The sequence below is a fragment of the Schistocerca serialis genome, chromosome 9 (assembly GCF_023864345.2).
Source record: "Schistocerca serialis cubense isolate TAMUIC-IGC-003099 chromosome 9, iqSchSeri2.2, whole genome shotgun sequence".
NCBI lineage: Eukaryota > Metazoa > Arthropoda > Insecta > Orthoptera > Acrididae > Schistocerca > Schistocerca serialis.
The window spans coordinates 157939925-157961330 of record NC_064646.1 but is presented as its reverse complement, the minus strand read 5'-3'; the positions used below and the strand labels follow the sequence as shown (position 1 = coordinate 157961330).

The window sequence follows — 21406 nt, the reverse complement described above, 5'->3', positions numbered from 1 at the left end:
CTTCTAATTTTAGTTATTGCGGGATTCCAAGCTGTACTAAGTTGGAAACCAGTGTCTCGATTGATCAGGTTGCTGTTCAATCGAATTTCTACAGCCTCTTTGAAAACTGAATCCCAAAATCCTTTAGCGTCACACAGCTTCTTCGTACCCTCAAAGAGGAAGGTGTGTCCTTCGTTAAGGCTATGTTCCGCTACCGCCGATTTTTCTGTCTGACCAAGGCGTACATTTCTAATGTGTTCCGAGCGCCTCTGCGTGATGCAGCGCTGCGTTTGTCCGATGTATTTCGTACCACATTCACATTCAATACTGTATACGCCCGGAGTCTGCAGTCCTAGGTGGTCTTTGACTGAGCCAAGTATGTCCTTAATTTTACTTGGGGCATGAAAAATTGTCTTGATGTTGTGTTTCTCCAGAATGCGGGCAATCTTGGCTGTTGGCGGTCCCGCGTATGGTAGAAATGCCAGGCATCTGGTCTCATCTTCTTCTTCTGGTGTGTCTACCTTCCTGCTCTTGTGCAGGGCGCGCGAGATTTGCGTCTCATTATAACCGTTGCTGCGGAAGGTCTTCCTTAGGTGTTGTAACTCTGCAGGTAGGCTGTCATCATCACAGATAGACTTGGCCCTGTGCACAAGTGTGTTAAGCACTGAGTTGCGTTGTGCTGGGTGGTAGCAACTCTGTGCATGAAGGTATAAATCCGTATGTGTCTTCTTCCTATACACAGCGTGACCCAAGGTGCCATCAGGGTGCCTCTTGATTAGAATGTCAAGGAAGGGCAAGCTTCCGTTTTCTTCCACCTCCATGGTGAATTGTATGTTGCTGTGTATGCTGTTGAGATGTCGCAGGAAGTCTTGCAGGTTCTCTCTGCCATGTGGCCACACGACAAAAGTGTCATCCACATATCTGTAGAAGGCTTTAGGTTTCAATGGGGCGGTGTCCAGGGCTATGTCTTCAAAGTGCTCCATGTAAAGATTAGCGATGCCTGGAGCTAAGGGGGACCCCATGGCTACACCATCCACTTGTTCATAAAATTTGCCTCCACACTTGAAGTAGGTGTTTGTTAACACATGCCGGAACAGCTTTATTGTGTCCTCACTAAAGCGTGTTTCGAGCAGCGCTAGGGAGTCTTCCAGCGGTACTCGTGTGAAGAGTGAGGTGACGTCAAAGCTGACAAGAAGATCTTCTTTATCCAGGCGAAAGCCTTGTAGTACCTTCACAAACTCCGCCGAGTTCTTGACATGGTGCTCACAGTGACCCACGATCGGTTTGAGCAGTTGTGCTAGGTACTTGGCTAAACCATATGTCGGTGAGTTGATGGTGCTCACTATGGGTCGCAATGGAACTCCGTCTTTGTGGATCTTAGGGAGCCCATATAGCCGTGGTGGTGCCGGTGCTCTGGGGTACAGCTTCCTGATGACGTCCTTTTCCAGTCCAGAGTCATTGAGCAAGGCGATGGTCTTGCGAGTCACGGAAGCTGTCGTGTCCTTGTCCAGTTGCTTGTAGGCAGTATCTTGTAGCAGTGAGTTTATCTTCTGCCAATAATCTTCTTTCCTCAGTATCACCGTGGCATTGCCTTTGTCAGCAGCTAGAACGACAGTGTCCTCATCCTCACGTAGGGCCTTAAGAGCCTTCCATTCAGCAGACATTATGTTGTTCTTGGGCATTTTTGCCTTCTCCAGGACCCTGCACGTCTCTCTCCTAACTTCCTCAGCTGCCTCCGTAGGGAGGCCGCGCACGGCTTGCTCGATGCTGCTGATAATGTCTCGCTTAGGTAGTGTCCTGGGTACTGGAGCAAAATTAAGTCCTCTCGACAGCACTGATATTGTGGTCTCGTCCAGTTCTTTGCCTGCCAGATTGATGACAGTCTTGGCATTGGTTGTGTGGTCGGCATGTTGCCGGGCTCCAGACAGTCTGGTGAACTTGCCACATTGTTTTTCCGTGGCTTTTCTCTTGTGGATCTCACTGCTTGCATATGTGTTTCCGTCGATCCACTCCCATGTGTGTGGTGGGAGATAGGATGCCAATCGAAGGTGTTGAGTAAGCAGCATCCTTGCGTTCTTATCTAACTCCTGCCTGGTGACCCGTATGTGTTCGCGCACCAGGGCCGAACCGGCTCGTTGTAGTATGCGTCTGGATCTTGTCGTGCTCACAGGGTGTCGCAAGTTGGCAAATTTCGGCAACACTTCTTTATCTCGACACCGTTGTAAGAAGGCCAGTCTGCTAAGCAGCTTGCCCGTCTTGAATCGTAGTTTCTGTAGCATCTGGTAGCTGCGATGGATATCCTCCCCGTAGAGGTATGTTAAATGTGATTTGAGACTTTCTCGGCGTATTCCATTCGTGAAATCTTCTCGGGTGATCAGCCGAGTAAAGGCGTCGTCTTCTCGCAACGTTTCGAAGGGTTTCGTACCCATCATCTTCAAGCGAAGTGTCGAGATGCTGTGTTGCGCGGTCCTATAAAGGCTCCTGGACCAGTGACTGATTCCGGGCGCCGACCAATCAGGTACCTGCGGAATCGGCCGCCGCGCCAGTGGTGGAGGGTTCGCGGCGCGGACCGGGCGTCGAGTCCCTGCCGGTTCCTAATACGTCTGTGGCCGCTACCGTCTTCGTGCCGGAGCGTTCTCTTCTAATTTTAGTTATTGCGGGATTCCAAGCTGTACTAAGTTGGAAACCAGTGTCTCGATTGATCAGGTTGCTGTTCAATCGAATTTCTACAGCCTCTTTGAAAACTGAATCCCAAAATCCTTTAGCGTCACACAGCTTCTTCGTACCCTCAAAGAGGAAGGTGTGTCCTTCGTTAAGGCTATGTTCCGCTACCGCCGATTTTTCTGTCTGACCAAGGCGTACATTTCTAATGTGTTCCGAGCGCCTCTGCGTGATGCAGCGCTGCGTTTGTCCGATGTATTTCGTACCACATTCACATTCAATACTGTATACGCCCGGAGTCTGCAGTCCTAGGTGGTCTTTGACTGAGCCAAGTATGTCCTTAGTTTTACTTGGGGCATGAAAAATTGTCTTGATGTTGTGTTTCTCCAGAATGCGGGCAATCTTGGCTGTTGGCGGTCCCGCGTATGGTAGAAATGCCAGGCATCTGGTCTCATCTTCTTCTTCTCGTGTGTCTACCTCTCTGCTCTTGTGTAGGGCGCGCGAGATTTGCTTCTCATTATAACCGTTGCTGCGGAAGGTCTTCCTTAGGTGTTGTAACTCTGCAGGTAGGCTGTCATCATCACAGATAGACTTGGCCCTGTGCACAAGTGTGTTAAGCACTGAGTTGCGTTGTGCTGGGTGGTGGCAACTCTGTGCATAAAGGTATAAATCCTTATGTGTCTTCTTCCTATACACAGCGTGACCGAAGGTGCCATCAGGGTGCCTCTTGATTAGAATGTCAAGGAAGGGCAAGCATCTCAACAGCATACACAGCAACATACAATTCACCATGGAGGTGGAAGAAAACAGAAGCTTGTAGGAAGGCTGTAACTGGCACCCCCCTGGCAGCAGCCCCACTTTCCGCCCCGGACATGGCAAGAAACACACAAATAAACGCAGTCATACATAGTACGCCGACAACAAAATATATTGTCAGTACTTGCAATCCTGCCCCTCCTAACCTCGTCCTATCTCCGCTCCTGCTTGCCCACGCCACCGGCACACTTCCCGAATTTCTCACGTCCATGAAGAATGGCAAGCAGATGCCCCGTCTGCCGACAAAAATCCTCCCCAAACCCACCCCCTCGTCTCAGTCTTCCACCCACTCCAAATACCTTAAATCCCCCCCACTCAAGTCCACCACATCCGACCAGCGGCGTGCAAGGAAGGACAAGAAGGAGAAGCGCTCCAAGGGGAAGAAGAAATCCACCACCCCCACCCCAACCGCTTCCACACCCTCTGAGGAGCCAGCGCCCCCGACAGCACCTGTCGTCGCACTGGGAGGGGACCAGGAAACTCTTGCACTGGAAGGGAACCGCGTAACCGGGCAGGATTCGGACGGTTTCGTGCTGGCGAAGAAAACGTTTCGTCAGCCGAAGCTTCCGCCAGCCCGGGGATTGGAACCCACCCCGAACAGATTTCAGGCGGTTGCTGATGAGCCTGAGACAACAGAAACCACCACAACGCAAACACAGAACCAAGTCACCCACCACCTCCCCCCGATTGTTGCTGAGTTTGCCCACAGCTATGAGGAGCTCTTCGAGCTGTTGAAGGCAGAAATCGGGGGAGGCAGTTTCCAGGCAAAACCTGCTGGTGGAGACAAAATCAAAATCACACTGCACACACTAGAACACTACACAACAGTCAAAACACTTTTCACAAATAAAAACATACCACACTACACGTTCTCCACAACAAAAACAAGGAACAGAAACATCGTAATACGAGACCTGCCAAGACGAGTGTCCCCCCAGGCAATCAAAACAGATTTGACTGCCCAGGGGTACGTCGTCAAGGCGGTCCAACAGATGGGCAACATAAACAGCAAGTGGCCATTATACCAGGCCACACTCCCGGACATCCCCCAGGACAAAAGGGAGATAAAGATTGTTCTGGCAGTGCCTGTCACCACCGAACCGCTGCGCCGCAAGAACAACACGGTGCAGTGCTTCAGGTGTCAGGGCCTTAACCACATCGCCGCCTACTGCACCATGCCAGTAAGGTGCAGGAAGTGTGCCGAGGCCCACGACACAAGAACATGCACACTTCACCACACAGACCCACAAATAAGGTGCGCGCTGTGTGGCAAAAACCACACGGCGGGCTACCAAGGTTGTGAGGTCCACAAACGACACACACAACAGGCAAAGGGCGCAAAGGCCGCCCCCCACACACACAAACAAAACACCATAAACCCACCAAGACACACAAGAAAACAAACCATGGCAACACACACGGACAAGGCCTGGGTAAAACCAAGGCCGGACACACCGAGGGCGACTTATGCGGAAGTGGTTTCTCCACTGAGGAACCATGAAAGCGTAGCCCAACCATCACAACACCAGACACTATCACGAGAACAACACCGGGAAACATAGCAACAACGACCAGGTCCACCATGACGGAGGAAGGCCCAGGGAACCCCACACACACTCTCCCCCCATGGATCAGTTGTTAGGCGTAATGGTGCAGACCATGAACCTCGTCATGGAAATGATGAAGGAATTCAGGGAAGCCCAGAAGCAGAACACACAGATCCTCGTCGCCCTTCAGGCAACAGTCCAGCAGTCGCTCCCCTCTGCGACTTCCTCAGTAGTATCGACACCCCATCATGAATAGACGACCAAATATTCAAGGCCTGACAATGTGCGTCTTTAACGCAGACGGCATTGTTAATCAAGAGGTCGAGTTCCGAGAACTCATGAAGGAGTTCTCCATCGACATATGCATGATGGGGGAAACCCACCTAAAGCCGGGAGTAAAAGCGACAGTTCCCAACTACATTAGCTACCGTAAAGACAGGCCAACCCAAGGCGGAGGAGTGGCCATATATGTAAAAAGAGGGATCCCCCACCACCAGGTATTCTTACCAGCTACCAACAAAATCGAAGCAGTGGCGGTGGAAGTAACCACTGCCACTGGACCCCTAACAATTGTTGCAGTCTACCGACCCCCACATGACCAGATAGATGAGGGAGACATAGCTGCTCTAGGGCAAATTGAAGGCAAACTCATAATAGGGGGAGACTTCAATTCCAAACATCCCGATTGGAATTCTAGAGTAACCTCCAGAGCAGGCGCCAAACTGCAACAACTAGCGCGCGCCCACCACTTCGAAACATGGGGTCCAGTCGAGCCCACACATTTTCCGAAAAACGGAAGCAGGCCCGATGTGTTAGACATAGCTCTCACCAGGAGGATCGCAGGGTTCGTGGCCGCAAGGACAATCAACAGAATGTCCTCCGACCACAACCCAGTGATTCTGGAGGTCGATGTGGGAGAATGGGTAGCACTCCCACGGTACCAGACGTCGTACAAACGAACAGACTGGGAGCGATACCAAGAAACTGTCGCCTCTGATACCGCTCGCGCTCCGCCACCCACTGCGGAAACAGTAGAACAAGCGCTACAAGACCTAACAGGCACCATCTTGCAGGCAGCGGAAGAAGCCACCCCTCCACAAAGGGATGGCCCACCGCCGCAAATACAGCTCCCGGAACACTTGCTAGCTCAAATTCGACACAAGAACAGAGTGGCAAAAGAGTGGAAGATCACCAGAAATCAGGCCACCAGGAGGCTGCTCAATCGTCTACAGAGAGAGCTGAAGGTAGCGCTCAATGAGCACAGAAACCAGCAATGGCAAAACCGCCTCACAGCTCTCAAAGTAGACGATCATACACTACGGCAAGCGACCAAACAGTTTACAAAACGACGCGCTAGGATGCCGCCACTGCATGGCGAGCGTGGACTGGTCTACAGCCATGCTGGAAAGGCTAACGCCCTCGCCGACTCCTTTGAGAAGCAGTTCCAAGCGGCAGAACCCCAGGATGAAGAACATGAAGAGGTAGTCAGTCGTCAACTGGCCGTCTTCCTCAATGCCGAGGAGGACCCAGAGGACGAACCCATACTTTTTGCCCCCGAGGACGTGGCAAGAGTAATCAGGTCCCTCCCTACAAAAAAGGCGCCAGGGCACGACAGTGTCACAAACCAGTTAGTCAAAAAACTCCCACCCACAGCGATCACACACCTCGCGAACGTCCTCAACGAGATTACTCGTTCCCGTGTTTTCCCAGCTTGCTGGAAACATGCGGAAGTGGTCGCGATACACAAACCAGGGAAAGACCCTCTATTCCCACAGCACTACAGGCCGATTAGCCTCTTGCCAACACTCAGCAAGATCTATGAGCGCCTCCTGCTAAGACCCATACAACAACATATTACCAGAGAGCAAATTCTGCCGGATTTCCAATTTGGGTTCCGGCAGAACCACTCTGCCCCACAACAGGTCATGAGAATGGTTGAAGCAGCCACAGAGGGCTTCAACCACAGAGGCTACTGCGGGATAGTGCTACTAGACGTAGCCAAAGCCTTTGATTCAGTCTGGCATAGAGGGCTACTCTACAAGTTGTACACACAAGGGTTTCCCGGGAGCATAGTTCAGCTCATTAAGAGCTATCTCACGAATAGGACTTTCTCCGTCAAAGTAGAAACTGCCACCTCCACCAGAAGGCGTATTCGTGCCGGGGTGCCACAGGGATCGGTCCTGGGGCCCGTATTGTACAGTTTGTACACTGCGGATACTCCAACGGCCCCCCTGGTGCACACTGCACAGTACGCTGACGATACAGCCTTCTACACGAGAAATGCGAACAAGGACCTGGTCATCCGTAGGCTACAAAAGGTTTTAGATGACACAGAAACTTGGGCCCGTCGCTGGCGCATCACGATCAACTCCGAGAAGACGCAGGCAATGCTGATTGCCCGCAGGCTTGGAAGGCGCGAACCTCCTCAACGTCCCCCCCTCCACCTTCACCTAAATGGAATCCAACTCCCCTGGCGCAGAACCGCCAAGTACCTTGGCGTAACCTTGGACTCTCGTCTTACGTGGAAACCCCACATAGACGAGGTCCACAGGAAGGTCTGCGCCAGAATGTCCATTCTATACCCTATCCTGAACACAAACAGCTCCCTTCCCTTCCCAGTAGCAGTAAATGTTTATCAGGCCCTGATCCGGCCAGTAATGGAGTATGCGTGCCCTGTCTGGGGATACGCGGCAAAGCAGCACCTGGACGAACTCCAGAGGCTGCAGAACCGCGCCCTCAGAAGGGCACTGCACCTACCTCTTGGATTCCCCACAGACGACTTGCACGCCGCAGCCGAAATCCCACTCCTGAGAGAACGTTTCCAGGATCTGGCAAGGGCCTTCTATGAGGGTTCTTCCAGATCCGAAAACGCGCTCATCCACTCCCTAGGTCGGTATGACATGTCCCGCGATAAGCATAAGCGCCCTATGACGATCTTCGACGATTAAGTTGAAGAGAAAATCCCAAAACCCAATCCCTAATCCAGTTCCTTCCCATATAACACCAATCTTTTCGCCTACCTCAGGCAAGTACTAGACTCACTCACAACAAACATCACAAGTCACAGACACCAAAAAACTATAGAAAAATCACACACACACGTTCACAGGGGAGTAAAAGCCGAAAGGCTACAAACTCCCCCATACACACTTCCCCAAAGAGGGGAAAGTAAAAGATGTGAGCAGCAGCAGCATCTCGACACTTCGCTTGAAGATGATGGGTACGAAACCCTTCGAAACGTTGCGAGAAGACGACGCCTTTACTCGGCTGATCTCCCGAGAAGATTTCACGAATGATTTACATTGTAATTTATTTTTATGCACAGCACCTCCCCCTTCGCGGTTCGGTGCATTAGCTCCACTTTCTCTATCGGAATCTCGCTGGGTTTTCAGATACCACGGCCAATGCAGTTTTTCTCATGGCTGATTGAGTAGTGCTAGGTAGTTGAGTGTTCCTCAAGACATCTCTTACAGCTTATAATATGGTACGTTTTCACTGGTGCTTATGTACATTTTCGTACGCTTTGCCGGTTCTATTTTACTCTCTCCGCACCAAATACTCGCTTTATTTTGTTTTAAGCACACCATCTTTCTTATAATTTTGATCAATTTGACAAAAGTTTCGAGCGGGTTTTAATTTATCAATGACGTAAAGGAAAGGGAAAATCTTCGGGACAGCATAAAATAATGTTGTACACACAATTTACGTAAATACGTCACGTACAGGACTATTCTACTCCATCTAACAACGTTAACTAACCCAGTGTAAAAATGAGAAAAAGTTGTAAAATGCTTCCTTTCTATACCCTGTTTAGACCACCTGAGGATACGCCTAAATTGGCGTGAAACCGGTCGTGGTTTTTATAAAAATATTTTCGACAGAGAGACGTGTGTTCTGCCTTCTTATAAAAATGTGGACTTCGTCTGCGTTTGATCGCTATTTAAAATAAAATGTACAGAACTGTTTATGATGGAAGGAACCCTCCATTGTATACACCCACTACAAAGAAATTACATAGAAGTAGTACTTACTCCACAGCAGTTGTAAAACGAAGTGTATAACATTATAGAAAGAGATATGTCTAATGAAACGTGTTTGGCTGCTTCAAGTGGAACGCGTGAAGTCTTCAACGACTGGGTAGGAAAATCACAGATCCTACAAAAAGTCTGACCATATGTAAATGCTGTCCTTGACAAGTTAGTGTGCAGACACTCATGGGTGAGAAAATAACAGAAATGGAAGGTATCAAAGGGAAAGCAGAACTGTTAAAATCCGTTTTCAAATGCTCCTTTACTGCCACAGTTTAATTCTAATGAATTAATGAAATTTGTGTCAGTAGCGTTGAGTAACAGTTGAAATCTCGAAAACTAAACTAGGTTCCAGAGATCGATGGAATTTCTGCCATGTCCTATCTGTAATTTTCAGCTCAGTTAACTCCCATTTTAAACACAATGTTCCGTAGGTCGCTCAAACAAAAAACTGTGAACAGTGGTTCTAAGAAAGAAGAGATCACACCTGTCTACAAGAATTGCAGCAGAAGTGACCTACCGAACTACCCATCCATCGTAACTAACGTCCATCTGTTTGGAATCGTAGAACATAAACACAGTGAGATACTTCGAACAAAATAACGTACACCATGTCAACCATTGAAGTGTATGAAATCTGAAAAGCAGATGACTCAGTACTACTCCAAAGGTTAGTCAGATAGGTACGATAATATGGAATATATAACGAAATTTACGAGTGGGTTAATGATTTCTTGACACAGAGGACGCCACGTGTTATCCTGGATGGAAACTTATCGACAGAAGAGAAGTAAATTCAGGCGTGCTCCACGGAACAGTATTGAGACCCTTGCTGTTCATATTGTTAATGATGGAGCAGATAATATCAATAGCAACCTTTTAGATCAGATTAGATTAGATTTACTTTCATTCCAATTTATCCACAGTGAGGACGTCCTCCGAGATGTACAGCATGTCAGAAAACAATAATACATAACAAATATTTACAACTTAAACAAATAAGCTAATGTACTTTCCACAGGTCCCAATTGGAATGATCGTCATTTTTTAATGAACACTGTATGAAAGAATCATTTTACAAACACTCATTTACTAAGATCACATTAATGAACTGATTTTAAAATTAAAAAAGTGTTTATTTATAAGGAATAAAATATAATAGAACTACTACAATACTTATTTACAATGAACACATTACTGCACTGACATGGTGCAGAAGTTAGAATACACAAATCAGTTAGTTCTACAGAGAAATTCATCAATGGAGTAGAAGGAGTTGGCCACCAATAAATCCTTTAGGTTTCTCTTAAACTGAATTTCATTGGTTGTTAAGCTTTTTATGGCTGCTGGCATGTTATTGAAAATGTGTGTTCCTGAATAATGCCCACCTTTTTGTACAAGAGTAAGTTATGTTAAATCCTAGTGAAAATTATTATTATTTCTAGTATTGATTCCATGAATTCAGCTGTTGGTTTGAAAAAGTGATATTTTTTAATGCCAAATTTCATTGAGGAATAAATATACTGGGAAGTAGTAGTTAGTATCCTTAGTTTCCTAAACAGGCTTCTGCAGGATGTTCTTGAGTTCACACCACTTATAACGCTGATTGCGCGCTTTTGTGCCCAGAAAACTTTAGCTTGGTTTGATGAATTACTCCAAAAAACAATCCCATTTGACATTATGGAATGAAAGTAAGCATAGTATGTCAGCTTTTTCATTTTTATATCCTCTATGTCTGACACAATTCGCATTGCAAATAGAGATTTGTTAAAATGCTTCAGCAGTTCTGTGGTGTGCTCCTCCCAGCTGAATTTATTATCAAGCTGTAATCCCAAGAATTTAACACTGCCCACTTCTTCTATCTGCTTGCCATCATATGTCAAGCATATACTCGTGGGACGCCCTTTACAAGTTTTGAACTGCATGTAGTGTGTTATTTCAAAGTTTAATGACGAAGAATTGGCTAGGAACCAGTGATTAATGTCCACAAATATTTTATTAGCCGATCTTTCTAAGACTACACTTGATTTGCTATTTGTTGCAATGTTTTGTATCATCAGCAAACAAAACAAACTTGTCATCTGGTAATGTTACTGATGAAAGGTCATTTATATATACAAGAAAAAGTAAGGGCCCTAAGTTGGAACTGTGTGGGACCCTACATGTCATTAGTTCCTAGTTGGATGATGCTTGATAGCATAATACATATCTCTTTCCTTATAACACCTTTTGTTTCCTGCCAGAGACATAAGATTTGAACAATTTTGCAGCGTTTCCTGTTACACCATAATATTCTAATTTACTTAAAAGGATACTGCGATTTGCACAGTCAAATGCCTTTGACAGATCGCAAAATATACCAGTTGCGTGCAATTTTTTGTCTAATGAATTAAGTATATTTTCATTGTAAATGTACATAGCCTTCTTAATATCAGAACCCTTCAGAAATGCGAACTGCAACATTGACAGTATATTATTTGCAGATTACACAGCTATCTGTAATGAAGTACTTAGCAAAAAAAGCTGCACAAATATGCATATGGTCAGAATTAATAAGTTTCTGAAGTAAGGATTGACAACATCCTTTAAATAGATTATAGGATTCCAAAGGGATAATTAACAAAAAGTATAAAAGAGATGAAAGTAGAAAGTGATCAACATTTTGACTATAGAAGAAAGATTTCTGACGAAAATCTAATGGAAAACGTGTTAAACCTTAAAGATGATAATACAAATTTCTGAAAAGTATGCAAAAACTGTAATTGTAAAACTCAGAAGAATTGAAATAAATAAGTGATACAGTAGTAGGGGCGATGGTGATACCAGAGAAAATGATGAATGATATGATAACACACTACTGTAATTAAATACAAGAAGGATTATTGCAAATAATAATATCACTATGGAATGAAATAACATAAAGGGAAATCTTAATCAGAAACATTAGGAAAATGTATGTCATAGCACAATAAGATAATAGATAAATGAGATTTGATTGAATAGAACTTAATAAAAGGAATGGGAAGAATCACCATCAATTATTTGTGAGTAAATTTAACCTCAAGGTCATTTATGAAAGAATAATGTGTCATCGGTGCCATGTTTTAGCTACGTTTTTCCATAATTTGATAAGTGATGATGAACTTAAAGAAATATTTCATAAATATAAATAATTTGATAAACAAATAGGCTTCTAAATGAATATGGAATATGAGTAATTTAGACTCTGTAAAGAATTTCAATAGCAAATAACACAACAGCTGATATTTTTAAAATTTAGTAGTAAAATAAGTAATTTTGCCTGAATATACTGGTAAATAAATTCCGGAAAGAAATACAGAATGAGTGAAAATCGTGCTGACCCATCTATGACATCATAAATGTGACAAAACAGATGTCAATAAATATGGGGATATTCTCTTATTTCCAAAACATACATTACTTTTTGCAAGTTATTGAAGGAAGCTTGGTTACTACATCAGAAGAATATCAAGCAGGAATAAGAAAAGGTAGATCTTGTACAAAACAAATCAACAATCTGAAACTTATAGTGGCTCAAAGAGCAAAACAGCTCTAGAATGGTGCTGCTGTTTATAACTTTTAAAAATGTTTAAAATTCTGCTGACAGATTGACCTTATTGAACATGCTAAATGAATTTGGGAGAGAGGGGAAACATGGAAACCCTTACAAGAAACATACACAAGGTCTAAAGTAAAATCAGTTGTACAAGAATCATATGCATTTGAGTTAAGACAACCATTAACTGAATATGTGATCTGCGAATAAAGGAAGGAATTCACAGCACTGAACAGCAGGGGTGGAATATAAATCAGCTGAAAACCAAGTAATTTCAGTATTGAGTGTTCAGTATTTGAAGATGGTTTAGGATTTCCAATGGATAAAATCCACAAAACACAAAAATCGAACTGATATTATAATCTAACAAAGGAATACTAAAAAATCACTGATGAAAAAACAGAGTTTAAGACTAACAATAAATATCCAACACCTGGAAAATACGTGAAAATGTACAAAAGACGAACAATAAACAAACATACCTCAAAAGTAATATAAAAGAATGCTTCAGAGCAAGATTAGCGAATGTACAACATATAAATACACTTAGATGCAACAATATTTTTGATGGCTACTTGTCTGACTGTGTAAACTGTTAAGACAATAAAACCACATAATAACCAGCAATTAATTATAAGAATTTCTGGTAATGTGATATTCCAGAGACTTGCATACATTCTGAGATAAAAATCTTAGACTTCAGATTATCATCATAGATCCTATGTGCAGACTGTTGTTAGATTTGCTAATTTGTTGTTCATGGAAAATTTAGTGATTGATTATGAAGGTTTTTTATTTGAAGCTATTAATGTTTAGCACTATTTAGTAAGTTCAGTTTTCAATTGACTTGAATGTTGTCTAATTTAAGTTGAAGGCATCCCTGTGGCACACACTTGTCATTCTATACAGTAATTTCTCATAATAATTTAGAACTTTTTGTTTTTAGCACTATATACTTTGGTCAACATTATCTTTGACATTCCTTTATTTTTAGGTTTATATGTTTCCTAAAGCTTTTATGAGCACATGGCAGTTATATAAAGACTCACTGAATTACCAAGTAGCTTTGTCTGATGTGGGAAATATATATGAGAAAATAAATAAACATAAAAATTATGAATACATTTCCAGAAACATCACAACTTCAACAATATTAATTATAGCATCAATATGACCAAATTCTACATGTGTAGCATAAACACTAAATCTTGAATTGGTAAATATAAACGAAAAAATCATTAAAAAAATCATGCACAAGATACTATTTCACAGAACAACAGCTAAACGAAGACATTTGGAAATATCACAAAAGTATAAAATACATAAGGAACGTTACAGATAATGTTAAGAAAAATGGGTATGTCCAAAGAAACATTCATAATAGACAGAAAGAAAAGAAATATACATTAAATACTAAAATTTAAGAGGCCTCGAACGAACTCAATAATCTGGAGGACATTGGTTTAACGAAGCAAGAAACTGTATTAGTATAAAGAGAAAATCAAGAAATATCAGATTTTATGAAGTTATAAAATAAAACACATAAGATGGTAAAAGGCAGTAGAAAAGAAAACAGGAAAAATGAACCAGCCGAAAGAGTTTTAGAAAAGCTCCTTATATGTTTTTCTCACTTATATTTAGCATTAAATAAGAAGTGTCATGTATGTTACCTCCATATTGTCGATGTTACTATTCTTATTTATGACGCATATTTATGAGTCACTTTGAAAGCAACAGAAATGCAATATTTTGGAGAAATCCTGAATTACACTTTGTTGATTCTGACTTCTACTATTAACTTATTCTATATAAGTAGAATGTCACATTTTCACACTATGTAGAAAGCATACATTTTCCATCCTGCTTCTCCGAAACGCTGGGAAAAATTATGAGAACTTATAAATTGTAAACGTCAAAAAACTGATTTTCAGACTCTCTAATGACTAACAGTGATACCAATAAGTCTTTTCTAAGACATTATCTGAAACACGGTATGTAGAGAGGACAGCTAAATGCATCAAAAACATTGTACATTCTGTTTATATCATTGGGTTGCAAAAAATCTTTGATATAATAGTGCTAAAAACCTTGAGACACAAGAAACTACAGAAAATTACTTACGGAAATCCGGAAAAATCACTGGAATTCTTATGACATCCCAGTTCTCAGGTATATCTTTCTCCATTTCATTAATCAGCAATGTGATGTTGTGGCCTCGTTGCGACAGTCCAGTAATGAGCGGTTTGAGTGAAAACCAGTGGCTCCTGGCTGGCAAGGGGAAAAGAGCCAACATGTTTGCTGTGTCCACATGGCCAGCAAATAAGGTACACACCGTGGACACCACCAAAGTCAAATGCCAACAGCCTTTCATCTGCAACAAAACATGGGCATTTCATTTTCTCAGTACTAAACATGTGCAGGATATCCTATAAGTCCTCGTACTCATACCGAGTTCGTACAATTGGGGAACTAAATAATTGTTTTACTGGTATCTTTGGTTTGAAGCTGAAGAAAACACATGAAAATTAAAGGATTTAGACCGAAGATCACAAATGTATAATCTCACAACATTGAACAAACAACTGGAGCTTGCTGTGCTCTGTTGACGCAATTTCCTAATTTTCTGCTGAACATGCGATATATCGCCTTTCACACAATAGAAATGTCATTTTCCTGTCCAGGAAAACCCATGTTATGTGCAAGAGTTTTAAAGAAATCCGTCTCATGTTGCAATGCTGTCTGGGATGGAATCACGATTACTGTTCATACCATATCGTTTTGACGGGTATATGAATGGAAATTCTTTTTTACACAGGTTGTAAATGTGGTTAGCGTCTGAGCTAAAAAACAAGGGAAACTGCAATTAAATTGCCTCGCAGTATTACGTATAACAGAATCGTGCTTGCTACCTCTGGGAGCGTTACTCTAAACGCGGGATTGCGCCTTACCTGACTGGGGTAACTTGGTCTGTTTTCGTCTGTACTCTTCAGTATCCTATTCCTCGCATTATAAGATTTTGTTGTTGAGATCAAATGATAACGATGGCTTACCTGAGCGGGTTGGGTTGGGGGCAGTTGTAACAGTGTATCGTTCACAACGTAATGAGGCGAAAATAAGTTCCTTGTTGTAATTTTTTTCCTACAAGCAACCATTGATGTTCAGGCTTTTTGCGCTGAACACTGGAGGAAAAATAGCCACTCCTCTCTTTTTAACTACAGCCACTTCACGTTCTGTCAAAACTTTTTTCGCATATGAAACATTGCTCTAACGCTACTGAAGGTAGCATATAAGCTCAGTATCACCACGAAAAATATCTAAGAGCAGAAAGCTTAAGAAAAACGTGTCGTAATGCCACTCAAATAAGAAGTCACCAGCGAACATCCACATCGAACAGCTGCAGAAATACTTACCTGAAAAAAAAAAAAAAAAAAAAAAAAAAAAAAAAAAAAAAGTTACAAGGCAAAAACCTGCCTTCTGCTTTTATTCTAGGTAACTAGAGAAATTTATTGCATTTTTGAACCATCGTACGTCGGTAAACAGTGGGTCAAAAATATTTTTGACCAGTGATATAAGCAGGAAATTTAATGCTCTTCAATTCAGTAAAAACGCGTGATTTATAACTTACAAGTTAAATATGAAAAGAAGACCGAAAATGACGAGGTTTTTCGGTCCTCCCCAAGTTAGCACAGGGTTCTCGACATCAAAAACTCAGATTTTACTTCACAGAGTACCACAAACGACATTACAAAATATTATTAATTTCGGAATACTTTCCAAGTACCCCTGCACTTATTACCTACGGCCCTGACTATATGCTCTCTTCCATACGCTGCACATATAGAGCAGGTCATTAAACCTCTGTTTTATACACATGGAACAATACGTAAACACTCACACGGCCCAAAATTTCCTTACTCCTTCCACTGAAAACAATCATACTCTGCCATAGTACGTGGTTTAAAAAAACCACCGTATTGATACTGTTCCATTACTTGAGGAGCTTAACACAGATTAGAGTTATTTCCTCTAGACGAGATGTGACAGATTAATATCATCCAATATCAGAAGACTCAGTGACAAATACATCGTTATCACAGACTGATAGTGAGACCACATGTTTCTTCGTTGTCTGATAGAATTAGAACTTCGTCAGATAGAGTATTTATCAAGTTGCTGAATTACCACATGATCCCAAAATGAGGTAAGAATTGTGAATCACTAATTCGAAAAGAATCTGCAGAAAGGCAAGGTGATTTTCATATAAATGAAAAGAAACAAACGACATTACAATTAATAATCACACAGTTTACGCGAGTAGCATTTCTTTTTTACTAGGAGGCCACTGTATTATGCAGTAGTTTGTATCAAAGCTTACTTTTCTGCAGTCAACATTAGTAGGACGAACTGTTTAATGAAGAACCTCTTGCCAACGAAAAATGTAACTGTTCTGACATTATTTGCGTTTTCTTTCCCACCGTAACCCCTAGATTTCTGACGCTATTTTGTACTTTGGCAACGATTTCAGATTCATCTGGCCTCGTTACTGGCGCTATGCAAGGTAATTTTGATGGTAGGACTGCCACTACAATTCTTACAAATCAGCAGATTTACCCCTCAGCTTTTTCTCCCCTGGGTTCCTCCACGCAAACCAGCCTTGAAATTTCGTTCTCTTCAGCTTGGTCATCTGTCTTGGAGTCAACTCTATTCAATTAGAAAAACGTGTCGAAAATGGCCACTTTAATGAATGTCATATTATGCCATCTTGATTGTCTTCCCTAGTTGATCATTAAGGGGAGATCGTTTTACTCCATAACATGTTGGTTAAAATTACTGGAGTCACCTGCTGTGCCGGGGTGGATATGCAGGTTGCCATCAGATAGCCGAAATTAAGCACCTGCGGGCGTGGCCGCAGTTGGATGGATAACCGATCACGGACGCCACGTGCAATTGACAATTTTCCCTTTTCCTTTACGGTAGAAGGGAGCAGGAGAGGTCCCTAATTACCAACCATCGCGCCATTGTCCTGGATTTACTAGATGGTGATCCGTCCGTCGGAAAAGACGTTAGCCTCGGAGGCCCTCTTGAAACAGTTCGGGAGGAGTACGTTATGTGCCGGCACCGGGATCCATCCTCTCCCTTCTCTTCTCGTATCCAACACGAACATGACACTACATTCGACACACACATTACTGTCATCTACATTCAACGGTCACACTTGCGAAAGAAGTGTACCTGCAGCGCGAAGGGTAGGAAAAACGTTTCCAATTAGGCGCTTGGAACTCCCCGCGGTATCTTCCAACTATTCGGCCATACGACTTTACTTTCATCTGTCCTAGCCTGTGACAGACTGAGCCTAGATTCCCAAAATGAGCGCAGACTTTTCTTTGCATTTCTATGAAATCCACCTCCCACTACCCACTAACTGTTTCCGCATTATTAATCACTATTAATTTTTTCGCCCTTTATTGTTTGTTAATCTTCTAAAAAACCAGCTTCTGAAGACACCGCAGAATTTCAAAGGGTGTATTCCAGTTAACATTGTGAAAGGTGGCTACACTGAGCCACAACGCCAGAGATTGCGCCAAAGAGTACTATTCCGCCGCCTCCACTGGCAGTGCTTGTCGTGAACTCGTAGTAGTGAGTGCTTGCTGAGATGTCGTAGTGCAAAGTTCTTGTCGAGAAGTCGTAGTGGAGAGTGCTTGTTCCATGTTTTATGCAGCTGTTTGATGGGATAGACAGCAGATGTTGTTCTAATGGAGATATTGTAATGATCAGAGTGCTTTTCATCAATATATATAAAGGTAAAATATTCCATGTTTTATCATTATTTCAGTGTCTTAAATAATGCGTCATTACAGGTTCAGTCAACAAAGCATCTGGCTCGTGTTCTTGTATTAGAGTGTAATTCTGGTTTCCTTACGCAATTATAGTATTTATATTTTTTTAATTACTTCAGTATAAATGATACATAAAATTTCTTGTCTTATTGAAGAAGAACCGTGCCAGATGTGTACGTTGAATCACACTTCCACACACAGAACAGTTACACTTGTGTTTTGTTGTTGCGTTGGTTTTATAGCTGCTGGGGACTTAATTAATTAACTGTGTTAACGGAAGTTTTCTTTCATTCTTTGTTGTTATTCTATGCAGTCAGATTGCGTACTAAAACTAGTCAGGGCCAACCGTTTACGAGACTTCGTAATCGGACAGACAGCTACTAAAAAAAATTAAAATTATTTGAATAATATATAATTAAGCCCCCATGCAATTGTCACAAACTTTCTCCACATCTAACAATGCTATTGGTATGTGTATGTCTTCCTTCAATCTATCTTCCGTAAAGGGTGATCAAAAAATTTTCAATCAAATGACACATTAACGCCTTGCCTACAAGTCGGTGCTTATGTACCCGCATCAGATCGCGCTGGTCGTCATATACGCTGCAGCAACATCCTGAAGTGGAAATGTTTCGGTTGTTCGTGGTGACATAAATCTTTAGGATTAGTACTGACCCACGTGATCCTATACTTCTTTGTAACCCTGAGAGATCGTCCTCAAGGTCTCCTAACATACTTCGATTCTTCTTTACATACCCTACTGGTCATTAAAATTACTACACCACGAAGATGACGTGCTACAGACGCGAAATTTAACCGGCAGGAAGAAGATGCTGTGATATGCAAATGATTAGCTTTTCAGAGCATTCACACAAGGTTGGCGCCGGTGGCGACACCTACAACGTGCTGCCATGAGGAAAGTTTCCAACCGATTTCTCATACACAAACAGCAGTTCACCGGCGTTGCCTGGTGAAACGTTGTTGTGATGCGTCGTGTAAGGGGGATAAATGCGTACCATCACGTTTCCGACTTTGATAAAGGTCGGATTGTAGCCTATCGCGATTGCGGTTTGTCGTATCGCGACATTGCTGCTCGCGTTGGTCGAGATCCAATGACTGTTAGCAGAATATGGAATCGGCAGGTTTAGGAGGGTAATACGGAACGCCGTATTGGATCCCAACGCCCTCGTATCACTAGCAGTCGAGACGACAGGCATCTTATCCGCATGGCTGTAACGGATCGTGCAGCCACGTCTCGATCCCTGAGTCAACAGATGGGGACGTTTGCAAGACAACAACCATCTGCACGAACAGTTCGACGGCGTTTGCAGCAGCATGGACTATCAGCTCGGAGACCATGGCTGTGGTTACCCTTGACGCTGCATCACAGACAGGAGTGCCTGCGATGGTGTACTCAACGACGAACCTGGGTGCACGAATGGCAAAACTTTTTTTTTTTTCCATGAATCCAGATTCTGTTTACAGCATCATGATGGTCGCATCCGTGTTTGGCAACATCACGGTGAACGCACATTGGAAGCCTGTATTCGTCATCGCCATAGTGGCGTATCACCCGGCATGATGGTATGGGGTGCCATTGGTTACACGTCTCGGTCACCTCTTGTTCGCATTGATGGCACTTTGAACAGTGGACGTTACATTTCGGATGTGTTACGACCCGTGGCTCTACCCTTCATTCGAGTCCTGCGAAACCCTACATTCCAGCAGGATAATGCATGACCGCGTGTTGCAGGTCCTGTACGGGCCGTCCTGGATACATAAAATGTTCGAGTGCTGCCCTGGCCAGCACATTCTACAGATCTCTCACCAATTGAAAACATCTGGTCAATGGTGGCCGAGCAACTGGCTCGTCGCAATACACCAGTGACTAGTCTTGATGAACTGTGGTATCGTGTTGAAGCTTCATGGGCAGCTGTACCTGTACACGCCATCCCAGCTGTGTTTGACTCAATGCCCAGGTGTATCAAGGCCGTTATTACGGCCAGTGGTGGTTGTTCTGGGTACTGATTTTTCAGGATCTATGCACCCAAATTGCGTGAAAATGTAATCACATGTCAGTTCTAGTATAATATATTTGGCCAATGAATACCTGTTTATCATTTGCATTTCTTCTTGGTGTAGCAATTTTAATGGCCAGTAGTGTAAAATTTTTATAATTTGGCATTCTTAACTTATTTGACACATACTTCAGTAGTATTCTCTTCTGTCAGCACCATCCTTTTTTTGAAGAGTATTTATTACATTCTTTTTGAAGTCTCACAGTGCTTCGGCCCTCTCATATATCTTGCACATCAGATGGTGGATTTCTGCCGCATCTGACTGAGCCCAGGGTTGTCCGAGGGAATGTAGTCTACAATAGGGGCACTGTTTCGAATTAAGTCTGTCAGTTCTCCGTCAAATTACCAAAATTAATATCGCAGTGTCGTATCTGAAAGATCCATCTTCTTTATCTTCCCGTTCTACACAGCTGAGGTTTACGTTTTATGAAAATGGGAAGAAAAGGTAGATAAAGATGAGATACGGTATACAATACTGCGAGAAGAATCTGACAGAGCACTAGCTCACCACAGTATATTGTTAAAGATACTGCGGTCTAATGCGCTCTGTACCATGCAGCCAAAATTACATTGTGTGTTGAAAATGGTTTCCATGCACATGGACACTGTAACTGTGGCTGTATGGTACAGTGCGTATTAGGTCGCAGTCTCTGTAGCAAAGTATGATGGAATAAATGGTCTCTAGAATGGAGACCACGCATTTCCGGACGTAATTTCAAAAATGGCTCTGAGCACTATGGGACTTAACAGCTGAGGTCATCAGTCCCCTAGAACTTAGAACTACTTAAACCTAACTAACCTAAAGACATCACACACATCCATGCCCGAGGCAGGATTCGAACCTGCGACCGTAGTGGTCGCGCGGTTCCAGACTGAAGCGCCT

General features: G+C 43.1%; 1 protein-coding gene across 2 annotated transcripts in view; it reads right to left on the bottom strand.

Annotated features, from left to right (window-relative positions):
• The window catches only part of LOC126418856 (UDP-glycosyltransferase UGT5-like), an 85610-nt gene that overhangs the window by 27465 nt on the left and 36739 nt on the right, over window positions 1-21406 (bottom strand). For both annotated transcript variants that reach the window (XM_050085844.1, XM_050085845.1), the window contains exon 2: window positions 14730-14979. In XM_050085844.1, coding sequence (XP_049941801.1) covers window positions 14730-14979 — 250 coding nt within the window. The remainder of the gene's footprint in view (window positions 1-14729; window positions 14980-21406) is intronic.